The sequence below is a fragment of the Cetorhinus maximus genome, chromosome 3 (genome assembly GCF_964194155.1).
Source record: "Cetorhinus maximus chromosome 3, sCetMax3.hap1.1, whole genome shotgun sequence".
Lineage (NCBI taxonomy): Eukaryota > Metazoa > Chordata > Chondrichthyes > Lamniformes > Cetorhinidae > Cetorhinus > Cetorhinus maximus.
The window spans coordinates 54,158,225-54,173,878 of NC_135881.1; the positions used below are offsets into that span (position 1 = coordinate 54,158,225).

General features: G+C 41.9%; 1 protein-coding gene across 2 annotated transcripts in view; it reads right to left on the reverse strand.

Moving 5' to 3' along the window:
• LOC144678644 (plexin domain-containing protein 2-like) overlaps positions 1-15,654 on the reverse strand; it is a 482,473-nt gene that overhangs the window by 223,996 nt on the left and 242,823 nt on the right. For both annotated transcript variants that reach the window (XM_078538383.1, XM_078538384.1), the window contains exons 3-4: positions 8,206-8,352; positions 6,804-6,873 (exon numbers count right to left, since the gene is read on the reverse strand). In XM_078538383.1, the coding sequence (XP_078394509.1) occupies positions 6,804-6,873; positions 8,206-8,352 (217 nt within the window). The remainder of the gene's footprint in view (positions 1-6,803; positions 6,874-8,205; positions 8,353-15,654) is intronic.

Below are 15,654 nucleotides of genomic sequence, written 5' to 3' on the forward strand. Positions count from 1 at the left end.
TAAAACTTTACAATTACTAATAAGTTATAAGTTTTGAAAGGTAAATGAGCAAAATACTCACCAACCAATCACCTACATGTTTCCCTGTGCCATCACACTTTGACATTTTCAGAACTCGGTTGGTCAGAATCTGAGCCCCAGCTGGGTCCACCTACTGTCTCCCCACCTGCTTCCTCTCTTTCTCCCAGTTGGGCCTGCCTGCTCTCTCTCTCTCTCTCTCTCTGTCCCCCAGTCGGGTCTGTTCGCTGTCTCTCTTCCAGCTGTGCTCTCCCACTCTCTCTCTCTCTCTCTCCCCCTCCCCCCCAGCTGGGTCCTCCTGCTCTCTCTCTCCACTGGAAGCGCTCTCTCTCTTCCCCCCACCGAACCTCCCCCCGGGGTCTACTCTCTTCCCTGTCTCACCTCACTGGGTCGGCTCTCTCTCTCTCTCTCTCTCCCTGCTGGGTCCGTTCTCTCTCTCTCTCTTCACCGCCCCCCCAACCCCAGGGCTGCTCTCTCTCTCTCTGCCTGTTACCCCACTCCCCCCACAACCCCGGGCCTGCTCCTTCTCTCTCTCACCGCTCATATTGTTGTTGATAATGTTTTTAATTAATTTTCAATTAAAGATAATTTATACAATGAGTTTAATGATTGGTAGATTGAAACTATAACATTGAATGCTTTACTTGTTTCAGCACTTGATCATATTTGTACATTTCCATAGAAAATATCTAAGTCTCTCCATGCTGTCAGCAGCATTGCTGTATGACAGGGAGATACTTTGTAGGAAGTGGTATATCTTCACACCAACCTATTATTCATCTTCATTCTAAGTCCTTGATAGGGTATATATATATGAACAAACGTTCATAGGGTGGGTGACTCTAGCAGGTCTGCATCTTTTGTCCATGACTAGTTGTGCTGGGAAGATGAATTGCTGCCATTTTTGCACCAATATAGTGTCGAGAATTAAAGGGTATCGACCCAACACCGAAGGAACAGCAACATATGTTTAAGTCAGAATCATGTGAGACTTTAAGAGGAACTTGGAAGGAATGGTGTTCCACAATATCTTTGCTCTTGTCCTTCTCAGTGGTAGAGGTCAGGTAGCAGGGGCACTGATCAAACTAACTGCTTTGTCTTGGATGGTATATTAGAGTTTAGTGAGCATTGTTATAGCTTCATTATCAGGCAGGTGGTTGATATGCTATGGGAAGAATTATCCCCCCATTGGGGGGAGGTGCAGGAGCTTGTGTGGGCAGGCGCGCCTCTGATTGGCGCCCCTGATCAGGGGCACGCTGTCATTTTAAGTTTGGCAGGCCTTAGTTGGCGTGACATCCGCCAGGAAGCCAGAAGCTATACGCTCTCTGTGCGGGCGGGGAGGGGGAATTCCCTCAGCCGGGAGTGCGCTCTTTCGTGCATGAGCGCAGAAGAGTGCACTGGTCTCCCTGAGCCTAAGTGCTGCCTCACAAAGTACTAAAACTTTGAGGATTTAAAGGAAATTTGAAGGAAATTTTAAAAATTTCCCTGACATGTCCCCTCATGTGACACTGTCACATAAGTTGGGGCATGTCTATCACTTTAACTCAAACTTTTATTAAATATTTAAAAACCCTCATGAAACCTCATCCCGCCAGTGAATGAGGTTCCATGTTTTTTCTTAAGCCCGCCAGGGCTCCCGGCCTGCCCGCCAACCCTAAGGTTGGACAGGCAGCCCTGTCAATTACCTAAATTGTTTTATTAATGGCCTCAATTCGCCGTTGACAGATCGGCGGGTGCACAGTTGACTCGGCTGTGCCCCCGCCCACCTGAAAATGGAAATGACGCGGGGTAACATCGGGAGTTCCGCCCGACGTCTTCCTTCATCATTTTACGTGTCAGCGAGCGGGCCCAGCCCCCCCGCTCGCTGACCTAAAGATCCTGCCCATCTTACTCCTGACTTAAGCCTTATAAATGGGGGAACACCATTGAGAGGTCTGGACGTGAGGCACTTGTTGCCTAGCCTCTATCCTGCTCGTCTAACCATGATGTTAATACAGTTAGTCCAGTTAAGCTTCTGGTCAATGGCAGTCCCCAAGATACTGATAGTGATGCTAGTGAAAGTCAGTGGGTGATAGCTGACCTTTGTCTTGTTTGAGATGGCCATTATCTGGCACTTACGTGGCCTGAAGTTCACCTTCCATTTGCCAATCCAAGCTTTAACATTATCCAGCTTCTGCTGAACACTGAAATCCTCAATGAACAGCCCTATTCTGTTCATTATGATGGAAGGATGGAGGTCATTGGAGAAAGGCCATTTCCCTGAGGAACCACTACAAAAGCAAAATATTGCAGATGCTCCAACACTAAAATAAAAAAAGAAATTCTGGACAAACTCAGCAGGTCAGGCAGAAATATGGAGAGAGAAAAGCGAAGTTGATATTTGAGGTTGATGATGTATCATGCCGCTTTGTCTGGCTTCATGTTCTCCTTTCATTCCTTCTGCAGGCCAAGGCGGGCCCCTAGCAAGATGCCCATAACCAAGCTGGTGGCTCCTGTAAGGCAGAGTAACTGAGCACTTATTCTTTTTAGGTGAAGTCCTCAGAGAATTTCCAGACTAAATGTTGAAACAGTATTGGTGAAGCCTTGACAAAGGTTCCAGAAAGTTTCCTGGTGTTTCAAAAGTCTTCTTCAGGCCTCCAGCCACAGGCAAACAGTAAAAGGTGAAATGCCTTTAAATTTAAAAATAAAGTGCTTGAAATTCTCGGCAGCCACTTGTTTACTCCCTATCAGCGTTAAAGTGTTATCCCTCAAAATGCCATGCAGCCTCATTTATGAGTATTAGCAAGAAATTCAAGTGGCAATCAAAGCCTTGACAATCCTCCAGGCAGCCGGGCAAGCTTCAACTCCTTTACCAAAATGGCACTTTTTGCTAAAAACAAGGGCTAAACTGGCATTTTAGTTCAAGACGCCTGAATCACCCTCCATATTTGGTGAAACACAAGCTCCATGAAAGCCAGTGTTGTTTTACCCCTCAGAGAATGACTTCTACGTGTCCACTTCACATTACATTAACAAGCCAGGACTCTCAGTGCTCTTGAACCCATCATTAGATTTCAAAGTAAGGAGGTAACATTCATGTGAGACTATTTGGAACTGGCATGGCCATATTCTTTCCCCTATGTCAGAACAAAGAGAAAACTGTATTGCTAGCCTGTATAAGCGTTCCTAACAAGGGGTTTGATTTTAATGCTACATGCCCAACAGAAATCTGATGAGTCAGATTTCATTGACTAAGTGACTAACTGCCTAGGTCCGATGGGAAAGAGAGAGCGGGCAGACCCAGCTGAGAGAGAGAAAGAGAGAGAGAGAGAGAGATAGAACGAGAGAGCGAGAGAGAGGGAAATTTGCTCTTCTGACAGATAGTAAAGGTATCCACCTGAAGCTGGTCAGATATTTCTTTAAATCTGCAGGTTGGGCTCCAATGACTCCATCAGGCCTTGAAGAGCAATTTTAACCCTGAGCATTAGTGGGAAGCCAAGTGATGCTTTAATTTCAGCTAGCTTTTCCACCCATTTGATGCCCACAATTTTCCACTTCCATTCAAATGATGCCAAACTCGGTTCAGGCTTCAGGCCGACACAGAATTCAAGAAGCATTTCAACCCCTTTGCATAAATCAATCTACAAGATATTGGGCAGAATTTTCTGTACGGCAGAGTGTCCTGTCCTGCCACCCAAATGTCCCGCCTCGCTGATCACAACCCCCCACAGCAATTTAGCACTCCGAGGAGTGTTAATTAGCTGGAGACAAGACTTCCGTCCTTCACTTGTGTGAAAGTCTGTCTCAGAGAGCTGCCAGATAGTCCCAGCAGCGCTAATGGCAGCAGTAGCCAGGACTTGGACTCAAAATTGAGGCCAGGTGGGAAGTGGCCCTTAAGTGGCCAATAATTGGCCTCAATTGGGGCGAGGGTGGTGAGCCACCCTAGGTCTCGCCCGCCCCACATAAATTGCGGACAGGTCAGGGGTGAATGGGAGGGTGGTGGGAAGGCCACCCGGGGAATTTTATGCCCCTCCTGTCTCCAAACCACCCCCCGCACCCCCCACCCCCCACCCCCCCGCCCCCCGATAGGGGAGCCGTAAAATTCTGATCATTGATTTTTTCACTGATCCATTACTATCCATGGCAACAGTAACATAAAATGCAGAATAAGAAAAGTAATTTAGTCAATCAAATTGCCTCCCTACACAGACGATCTAAATCTGCTGTATGATGGACTCTATCTCATGCATTTAATGTCCTGCACAAATGCTCCTTGAAAGCTAAAAGTTAACAAACACAGGCAGAATATTCATCCAACCTTCCATGTTTATTGTTTGACGGCAGCCTGCTAAGCTAGGCAATAAAATTCATTCTCATCATAATAGCAAAGGAACTCCTGTGTCCCATTTTATTTGCTAATCTTAGTCTATACCTATCCTAATAAGCTTCAACCATATTCCCAATTAACTATTCAGTTCCTTTTTGGAGATCGTAATCATCACAGTTTCATTTGTTTCTGCTGCAAATCCAGTAGTCACATTGACTATTGCAGACTCTCAAAACCTATTGTGAGAGCGCAGTGACCTCATTTAAAATAGAGCAATATTTTTATGGCTGTATTCATTTCAGACAACCAAGAAAATCTACTTTGATCAGCTTGAAAACATTACATGGGGCCTTAAAATAAGATTCAGGGATGTTTTATAATTCAGCTTATCTGGGCCAAGAAGAAGGAAATGATTTCAAATGTACAGACAGCTAAGCAAATAAAATCAATGCTGAACATTTAAAATTGTAGGTTTCCTAGCCTGAACAGGAAATATGTTGCATCATCGGCATAGCAATTTATAATTCATTTTTTATTACTTTATTTCAGATTTGTTTTCTAAGTTCAATTTCACCTTAGATTCCTAACCATCTGAGTTGCAGCACCCCCAATGTATATTTTGCAGGGTTAAGGGAAGAAAAATTACCAGAATGTTAGAAATGTTTAAATAACCTGATAACGCTATCATATATTTTTCTTTGTGAAGTAAGCTGCTACCAATTCTCCGCGGAGCAGTGCAATTTCACTTCCAAATTGCACAGCTTCAAAAGTCCCTGTCCGCAATCAACACATACCTTCAAATTCTGACCACTGCGGCATTTCATAGACACAGTGACAGTGATATTGCATTAATCAGTTTGCTGACTGCTTTTATTAATCTGTTTTAAACTTCACCACAATTTATGACTGGCAGTGGTTTCACTGATTAAAAGAAAAACTGCACAGCCAACATATATCAGTGTAATAACACCTCAGGCCAGAAAATGCTCAGCTTACAACAATTATGCATTAACAAGATTCATCTTGTAATAATTATTGTGCATTGACACACTGCAGTTGAAGAACTGCATGAACAACAGATTTCACATTCGGACAAGATGAAATCTGGCTTTTCAAAGACCTGATAAAATACCATCAACTATTTATTTTTGTTGAAATACATTTAATAACAAAGGATGCACACCTAGTAATTAAAAGTAGATTTATTTTCTTATCAAACATTGACAATAATTTATCCTAGTGCCTGCTTGCTGCTATAGTTACATTCAACAAAGCCACACTGTCCTTACCACCGCCGGAATCATTAAAGTTGAGGTTGGTTTACATAGACAACAGAAATCAGCAGTTAAAATCAAGCAGGATGTGATGCCCACATCAACACAGGGAAAACTCAAAAATCCATAAAACACTCAAGAGATACTGAACAAATCAGCTTCTGATGGCTTGGCTCAGATTGACTTAACACCACATGTTGAAATCTACAGGGTAGAAAATTGTGATATTTCAAGAGATCCGAAAACCAATTGGAAAACTAAAGAGTGCGGATTAATCTAGTTTAGGCATAATTAGAGTTGACCTTTGAGAAAGGCTGAAAATTTACCGCAGTATCTCCAGATACAGGAGAGAAAAATATGACAGCTCTGATCAGCTTATTAATGCTTGCCTATTGACCATGGCTGCAAAGTGTCTATTAGGCAGTTACAGAATCAATTGTGATGTTACCAGCACCCCCCTCACCCCTGTAGGTAAATACACTATAAACCTCCAAGGTCTTTGTAGGTCGACCAGAAGATTCTGGCCATTGAAACCCAGATTCAAAAATCTCTGGCATAATTTTTTTTAAATTGAATAAGCATTGACAATCAGCAAGAACAGCCTGAAGGCAAAGATTAACAGCCACAACGCTCAAGTTATCTAAAATTTGAACTTGCACGTGTTTTGTTTTGGAATACACATGTCAATTTTGATTTTTTTCTGTGTGAGATGAAGTAGGGTTTCACATGGAGACAAAAGATCAGATGGCTGATGCATTAGAAGACTGCTTTCCACCTCTGGCACCTGATTTAAATCTAGGATGGAAGTGTAATATCTTCAAAGGCTGGTAATTCTACAGGGGTGTATTTCCTTGGAGCTTGTTCCACAAGACTGCTGTAACCTTAGCAGTGGTTTAGCAACATTTACACACCTAAGCTGGTATGCCTGTCAGTTGTCCCAAGGCAAACTCCAGGAGGACAGAAACCTCCGATGTACCAGAGGGGGTGAGGTTATGGCATAACAATAAGAGAAACGTTGAGGAAATTCACCTCTAAAGTGAATTATCAGTTTCAATGCATTCCCAGTGTCAATAGTATCATTGTCAATATTGCAAAAATAAGGGGCGTTTGATCAGTTTACGAGAAAGCAGTATTAATCGAGCTGCAGTTGCTTGCATTATTAACTTCTCACCTGAAAAATATAGTTGAAATAAAAAGTGACTTACCGCCAGTAGCCACAGTAATCTCTCTCAGGAAATGGCCATAAAATGGGAAGTCGAAGGACAAATTTACCCTCTGTATGAATCAATCAAATATGTTTGAGAATAAAATAAACAGCATTTATGATTTTTTAAAGACAAACAAGTCATTAAACCTTATTTATGTTATTTTACAATCATGAGTAACGATAGGAGGTAGAACAGGTCCCACTGCAAAAATATATTTAGCCGAATGAAGATGAGAATTGTAGCATATTTGCACTAGATGAAAACAACTTTTATTGAAAGGACTGAAAGCTTAGCTAGAAAACATTTCATCCTGAACAGTATAATCCCTCCCGCTGCTCCATCATATGTTATCATGACATTCATTTTGGAATTTTATTCCCAAATCCTTCCATATTTCTACATCTCTCCCCACCTTCAAAAGCTTTATCTTTCACTTTAAGTCACTTGCACTAACTTTGATTCCATTATTCTTGTCTTTTTGTGAAGTGCCTTGGAGTGCCTTTCTATGTTAAAGGGGCTTTAGTGATATGTGTATATGAATATAAAATAAAATTAATGAATTTGGTTTTGTCTACCTGCAAAAGACTGTAGGGCAGAATTTTCACCTCGGCAGGCGGGTGCGCGCCCGACCTGCTCCAGCGTGAAATGATGCGCGATGACGTCGGGTGAGCATCCCGAAGTCAATGCACAGTCGCGCAATATTTCAGTCGGCGGGCGTGCGCGGGAATCGGCAGCGTGCCCACCGACAATTAGAAGGCCTATTAAGGCCATTAAAGTATGAATTAACTTAAATTTTTCGCTGTCCATCCAATCTTACAGTTGGCGGGCAGGTGAAAAGGCCAAACGGCCATTGCACTCTTTAGGAAACCTCATCCACAGGCGGGATGAGGTTTCCAACGGCAAATAAAAATAAAATAAAAATTGTTACATCTCATTCATAACATGTCCTTGCTCATGTGTCAGAGTCACATGAGGGGACATGTTTGTTTAATATTTAAAAATTCTTTATTTTTGTTTCTCAGAACTCTTCCTCTCCCTGGGGCACAGAGCTTTTCCAGTGTGCACCCGCGAAGTTCCCCGCTCACCCTTCCCGCTCCCCCCCCAGCCCCGCCCAGCCCCTGCACAGGCAGCGCTGAGCACTGCAGCACGTGCTTCATACCGTGTGGGCCAATTCAACGTGAAATTGCGTTCCGGCCCTGATCGCGGGTGGCGGTTGGCTTCACGAACGCCACCGCCTGCCCCCAATGAACCAGCCTGGCAAGGGCAAAATTCTGCCCGTAGCTGTTTCTGTATTGATCCGCAACACAATGTGATCAAGCAGTCAAAATAGATCAACTACATTTATTAAGTTAATTTGAGATTGTGCTTTATTTGCTTGTAGTAGTTAGATTACACTTACTGCAGCTTGCCGGTGGGTGTTTGATAGGATCCCATGAATCTTCACTTTATCTTTTTCCATTTGATCCATGTTTACCCACAGTTCCCTGGTTACTGGGTCTGCCGGCCCATACATTCTTGATGTATAGTAGTTATGGTCTGTGTTTTCCTGCAATATTTGAATAAAGTTGACACATTATCTTTTTATCACATGAAAAATCCAATGTTATCTAAGTTCCAGGTGTGAAACAATGCTTCAAGTTTTAACACTGGATTCTTGGGCGAGGGGGAGAAAACATTTAGGAGGAAAAATTTGTTCATGGAGCGCTGCTTCAAGCTGTGTAGGCCGCACATGTTGGCCCGCACAGCATTCTTCAGTTATCAACGAGGAAAGCTCCCGCGGTATTAAAATACCATACACAGTGCAGAAACCAAAAGTTCTTTTAAGGGGCATGCGTTTACACAGACCCTCAGCACTCACTCAGGATGTCACAAAACACTTAACAATCAGAGAATTAGTTCTCAAATGCAGTCACTTATGATGTAGGCAAATGCAGCTGCCAACTAGATATAAAGCACAAGCAAGATGAAAGATCTGTAAACTTATCTTGGTGATGTTGGACAATTCGCCATTCTCCTTTAAATAGTGCTTTAGTCCTTTAAATATGTACTTTGATATGTACTTAAACCAGCAAATCGAACCTTCATTTAACATCTTGCTCAACAAACAACACCTACAACAATGCCACACAGCCTCAACATTGAATTTAATGCTCTGGAGTGAGACTTGGATATGCAACCTACTGATTTAAAGACAAGAATACTCCAATTGAGCCAAGTTCACAGTTAAGGTATGATGTTAAGCCTAGGACACAAATAATGTGACTTTATTTTCTTTTCTCATTAAAGTCCTTGGGATGCGGACAACACTGGCCTGGCCACATTTATTGCTTATCGTTGGTTTCCTTGAGAAGGTGGTGGTCCCTTTAGAGGCCATGTAGTCAATTCTCCAGGATTTCCACACCTCTTCTACCAAGTCTGGATTGGACAATTTAGAGAACTTCATGGAAAATCACTCCCCGGGAGTCACCAGTAAAGGGCACAAGGGTACCACTTGGAATTTTACAACAGTCCAGCATTTTACCACATGAACTACAGCAGTTCAAGAAGGCGGCTCACCACCACCTTCTCAAGGGCAATTAGGAATAGGCAATTAAAATGATGTCCTAGCCAGCGACACACACGCCCCATGAAAGAATAAAAAAATGTTCATGCTGCCAGCCCAAAATTATCAGATTCACTGAATTTAATAAATTGGTTGGATTTGAAGACATGGCTTTTGAATTGCTGGACTAGTAGCATAACCATTACTCCATCACATGCTTCTATCAACTGTCTAGATTTTGAATACCTCTATCAAATCTCCTCTCAACCCTCTCTCCTCTAAGGAGAACAACCCTAGCTTCTCCAATCTACCCACATAACTGAAGCTCCTCATCCCTCGAATCAATCTCATAAATCTTTTCTACACCCTCTCTAAAGCAATCACATCCTTCCTAAGATGCGGTGCCCAGAGCTGGAGAGAATATTCCAGCTGAAGCTGAACAAGGATTTTATAAATGCTCCTCATGACTTTCTTATTTTTTTAACCCCATGCCTTACTTTATGGAGCCTAGGATCCCGTATTCCTTTTTAGCCACTTTCTCAACCCAACCTGCCACCTTCAATGATTTGTGTACCTATATAAGCAGGTCTCTCTGTTTCTGCACTTCCTTTATAATTGTATCTTTTAGTTTATATTGCATCTTTTCCTGCTTCCTATCAAAATGAATCACGTCACACTTCTCTTCGTTAAATTTCATCTGCCACATGTCCACCCTTTCCACCTACCTGTTTACAGGGAAGTCTGTCACTGCCCTCCTCACAGTTCACATTATTTCCAAGTTCTGTGAAATTTTGAAATTGTGTTCTGTATAACTACGTCTTGTTCATTAATGTATATCAAGAAAAGTAGGTGCCTGAGCACTCAACTCGAGGGAAACCCACTATATACCTTCCTCCAGTTGGAAAAAACCATTCACCACTACTTTCTGTTTTCTATTACTTAACCAACATCACATCCGTTCTATCATTTTCCCTTTGATCCCATTGATTTCAACTTTGTTGACAAGCCGATCATGTTGCAATTTATCAAATGCTCTTTGGAAGTCGATTTACTTCACATCAATCACGTTATTCCCATCAACCATGTCAGTTACCTTATCCAAAAACCCAATCTAGTTAGTTAACCATAATTTGCCTTTAACAAATTAAGTGACTGTTAATTTTGTCCCAGATTATCATCTTTAAAGGTTTTCCCATCACCGAGGTTAAACTAGCTGTCCTCTAGATGCTGGCTTACACCTTTTTTTGAAGAAGACTGTGACATTTGTTATTCTCCAGTCCTCCTCCATATCTAAGGAGGATTTGAAAGTTATGGCCTGTACCTCTGCAATTTTGACCCTTATCTCCCTCAGCATCCTTGGATACATCCCTTCCGGTCGCGTTGACTCTGAATGCAGCCAGCCTTTCTAATGCCTCCTATTTATCATTTTGGAGCCCACCAAGTATTTGAAATACCTCCTCTTTCAAAATGACTTTAGCAGCATCTGTTTTGGTAAAAGATGGATGAAAAGTGCTCATTTAGTACCTTAGCCTTGCCCGCTGCCTCTATGTGTAGACCCCCTTTTTGGTCCCCAGTTGGCTCCACTCTTCCTGTTAGTGCCCTATGACTATTTATATGCCTATAGAAGATATCTGGATTCTCTTTTACATTTGCTGGCAGTCTCTTCTCATATTACCTCTTTGCCTTTCTTATGTTGTTTTTCTTTCCCTTCTGAACTTCCAATATTTAGCCTGGTTCTCAAATGTATTATCAAACTGACATCTGTCATAAGCATTTTTATTTTGCTTCATTGTACCCTGTATCTCTTTCATCACCCAGGTACCTCAGGCTTTGGTTGCCTCACCTTTCCCCTTTTGAGAAAGTACCTTGAATGTGCCCAAAACATCTCTTCTTGCAAGGCAGCCCATTGTTCAGTTACAGTTTTGTCTGCCAATCTTTCATTCCAATTTATTGGGAACAGTCCGTTCTCACCCCACTGAAATTGGCCCTGTTCCGATTTTAACTCCAGATTGAACCTTGTCTTTTTCCATTGCTAATCTAAACCTTATGATGCTATGATTGCTGCCCCATAAATGCTCCCCTACTGACACTTGATCCAACTGACCCACTTTATTTACCAGAACTAAATCAAGTAATGCTGCCATATCACTGGGACAGGAACATACTGATCAAGAAAATTCTTCCAAAACACACTTCAGAAACTCTTCCTCCTATCTGCCCTTCACACTATAACTATCTCAGTCTATATTACAATAATTAAAGTCTCCCATTATCACAAATCTATAGTTTTTTTATAGGCTGCAAAGAGGTTAAGAAGGATGGTCAACGTTCCAAAGATTGATATTTGCGAGTAACTCACCTCCTGACTCCCCAAAAACCTGTTCACTATCTACAAGGCACAAGTCAGGAGTGTGATGGAATACTCTCCACTTGCATGGATGAGTGAGCTCCAACACCAGGAAGTTCAACACCATCCTGGACAAAGTAGCCTACTTGATCAGTAACCATACACCACCTTAGACATTCACTCCCTCCACCGCTTTCGCACAGTGGCAGCAGTGTGTACTATATACAAGATGCACTGCAGCAACTCACCAAGCCTCTTCCAACAGCACCTTCGAAGCCTGTGACCTCTACCATCTAGAAGGATAAGAACAGCGGACACATGAGAAAACCACAAGCTGTAAGTTCCTCTCCAAGCCATACATCATCCTGACTTGGAACAAAATTGCCATTCCATCATCACTGTCGCTAGGTCAAAATCCTGGAACTCCTTTCCCAACAGCACCACATGGACTGCAGCGGTTCAAGAAGATAGCTTACCATCACCTTCTCAAGGACAATTAGGAATGGGCAACAAATGCTGGCCTTGCCAGCAATGCTCACATTCATGACAGAGTAAAAAAATGTCACTTTTGTTACAGCTATTGAAGTGCTGTGGCAGGAGCCTGATTAAAGAGATTTAAACATGGAATTGTGGGGAAGGTAAACAAGGAATTTTGAGGTGACAATTTATTCAAGAATTTTGGTGAGGAAAGGGAGGTTGGAGATGGAGTTTTGCAAGGATAGATTGGGTTGAGCATGTTTTTTTGAGAAGGTGATGATTGCGCTTTTGAAAGTTTAATGTCCATAAAGTGCACATTTTCATAATGAAGAAGCTGTATAAAAGTAGAAAAAAAATGGGAGATTACTACAGTTTATTTGTAGCCCCTTTGCCAGCTGTTTGTAGAGGGGCTAAACGTGATAAGATTCTGCCCATGCATAACATCAAAACTAAATATAGGAAAGAGGCAAATTAAAGCAAATATTACACAACCATTAGTCAATTAAGCAATATAAATTTGACTAGGAGATCTATCTGATAAAACAAACACAAATCAATTTACACTGTCATGTGAGGAAAACACAAGACCTCTTCAAAGCACCGCCTTTGCTCTATTAAGCTGATTGATTACTTTATAAGTGCATATTAAACGGCACCTTGGTCTACATGGAAAGCCACAGTAAGCAACAAATGCTGTCATTACAATTTGTAATGTAGCAACCAGGAACAGCATGCATTTGGAATTGTACATCGTTATCTGCGTTGGACGTAGGGCTTTCTTCAATAGAGATGTGGAGTAACAAACAAGTGGGTTTTAATAATACAAAACATTGCACTACAGGCATGGTTGACGGTACCAGATATAGTGCAAAAAACGTATGCAGTCTTGCAACATAAGCAATCCTGCATCTCTTATGATAGCAGTTCCTTTTTTTTGTCTCTGCTAAGTTGTGGAATTTTTACAGAAACCTCCTTCCAACACTGAACATTACTGTTATAACACTGGTGGTTCAATTTATGCACATCTTCACTCATTGCTCCTAATTTAAGAAGCATCATGTCCATCCTGCAACATGACACCATTGAGGCCCATGCACCAAATGAGACGCCAATCTCCCTCTCAGTGTGAAAAGTGCCATTGTACATGAACCCGTTAATTTATTAAAGACCCTGAATTGGAAATAGAAATTAAGTTAAAGAAGAAAAAGTGTGCTTACAACAGGTGTCAGGTAGCAAATACAATTGAGAACCAAGTTGAATACAGAAGGTTCAGAAGGGCTGTGAAAAAGAAAATATGAGAAGCATAGAGGGATTATAAAAAAAGACTGGCAGCCAACAGAAAAGGAAATCCCAAAGTCTTCTCTAAGCACATCAATAGTAAAAGGGTAGTAAAATGAGGAATAGGGCTGACTAGGGACCAAAAGGGGGATTTACACATAGAGGCAAGAGGAATGGCTGAGGTGTTAAATGAATGTTTTGCATCTGTCTTTACCTATGAGGTAGATGCTGCCCAGGCCATGGTGACAGAGGAAGAAACCCAGTCACTAGAAGGGTTCAAAATTGATAAGGAGGAGACATTGGATGAGCTGTTGGTACTTAAAGTTGATAAGGCACTGGGACCAGATGAGATGCATCCAAGAATACTGACGGAAGTGAGAGTGGAAATTGCAGAGGCACTGGCAATAATCCTTCAATGTTCCCTGGATTCAGGAGGTGCGGGAGGACTGGAGCATTGCAAACATTACATCCTTATTCAAAGAAGGTTGTAAAGATTTGCCCTGTGATAACAGACCAGTCAGTTTAACTTCGGTGGTGGGGAAGCTTTTAGAAACAATTATTTGGGATAGAATTAATAGTCACTCGGAAAATTTGGATTGACTCAGAAGAGTCAGCATGGATTTGTTAAAGGAAAATTGTGTCTAACTAAATTGTTGGAGTTTTTTGAAGCGGTAACAGAGATGGTTGATGAGGGCAAGGCCATTGATGTGGTGTACATGGACTTCCAAAAGGCATTCGATACAGCGCCACACAACAGACTTGTGAGGAAAGTTATAGATCATGGAACAAAAGGGACAGTAGTAACGTTGATACATAATTGGCTGAGGGATAATGATTAGCGGGTATTAATGAGAGTAATGGTTAGTGGCTATTTTTTGGGCTGGAAGAAGATTTGTAGTGGAGTTCCCCAGGGATCAGATCAGTATTGGGACCCTTGCTCTTCCTGATATATATTAATGATCTAGATCTTGGTGTACAGGGGGCAATTTCAAAGTTTGCGGATGACACAAAACTTGGGAGAATTGTAAACTGTGAGGAGGACAGTGTAAAACTTCAAAAAGACATTGACACATTGGTGGAGTGGGCAGGTAGATGACAGATGAAGTTCAATGCAGAGAAGTGTGAGGTGACACATTTTGGTACAAATAGCATGGAGAGACAGTATAAAATAAAGGATACTATTCTAAAGGGTGTGCAGGAGCAGACAGACCTGGGTGTATATGGACATAAGTCATTAAACGAGGTAGGACAGGTAGAGAGATTTGTTTCTAAAGCATACAGTATTCTAGGCTTCATTAATAGGGGCATAGAGTACAAGAGCAGAGAGGTTATGATGAACTTGTATAAGACACTGGTTAGACCTCAGATGGAGCATTGTGTACAGTTCTGGGTGCCACACTATAGGAAGGATGTGAATGCATTGGAGAGAGTACAGAACAGGTTTATGAGAATGGTTCCAGGGATGAGGCACTTCAGTTATGAGGAAAGGTTAGAGAAGTTTGGACTGTTTTCCTTGAAGAGGAGAAGGCTAAGAGGAGACTTGATAGAATTTTTCAAAATAATAAGGGGCCTGGACAGAGTAGACAGGGAGAAACTGTTCCCGCTCGTAAATGAATCGAGAATCAGAGGGCACAGTTTTAACGGGTTTTGCAAAAAAAGCAAATGCAAGGTGAGAAAAAACCTTTTCATACAGCAAGTAGTTAGGGTTTGGAATGTGCTGCCTGAAGTGTGGTGGAGGTAGGTTCAATTGAGGTATTCGAGAGAGCATTGGATGATTATCTAAATAGAAACAATGTGCAGGGTTACATGGAAAAGGTAGGAGATTGGTATTAAATTAAAATGCTCAGAGAGCCTGTGCAGACACGATGGGTTGAATGGCCTCCTTCTACAACGTAACAATTCTGTGATTCTGTTACTGTTGAATTCTTTTTTCCAACCAAGGCTGCACAAATTTACTTTACATTTAAGTCAAGAAGAGATAAATTTGATATAGAATATAGGACATAGGAATATAGGACTTAGGAGCAGGAGTAGGCCATTCAGCCCTTCGAGCCCGCTCCGCCATTCAATAAGATCATGGCTGATCTGGTTGTGGTCTCAACTCCACTTTGCCTTCTGCCCCCATAACCTTTGACTTGCTTGCCTAACAAAAATCTGACTAACTCAGCCTTGAATAAATTCAATGACCCTGCCTCCACTGCTTT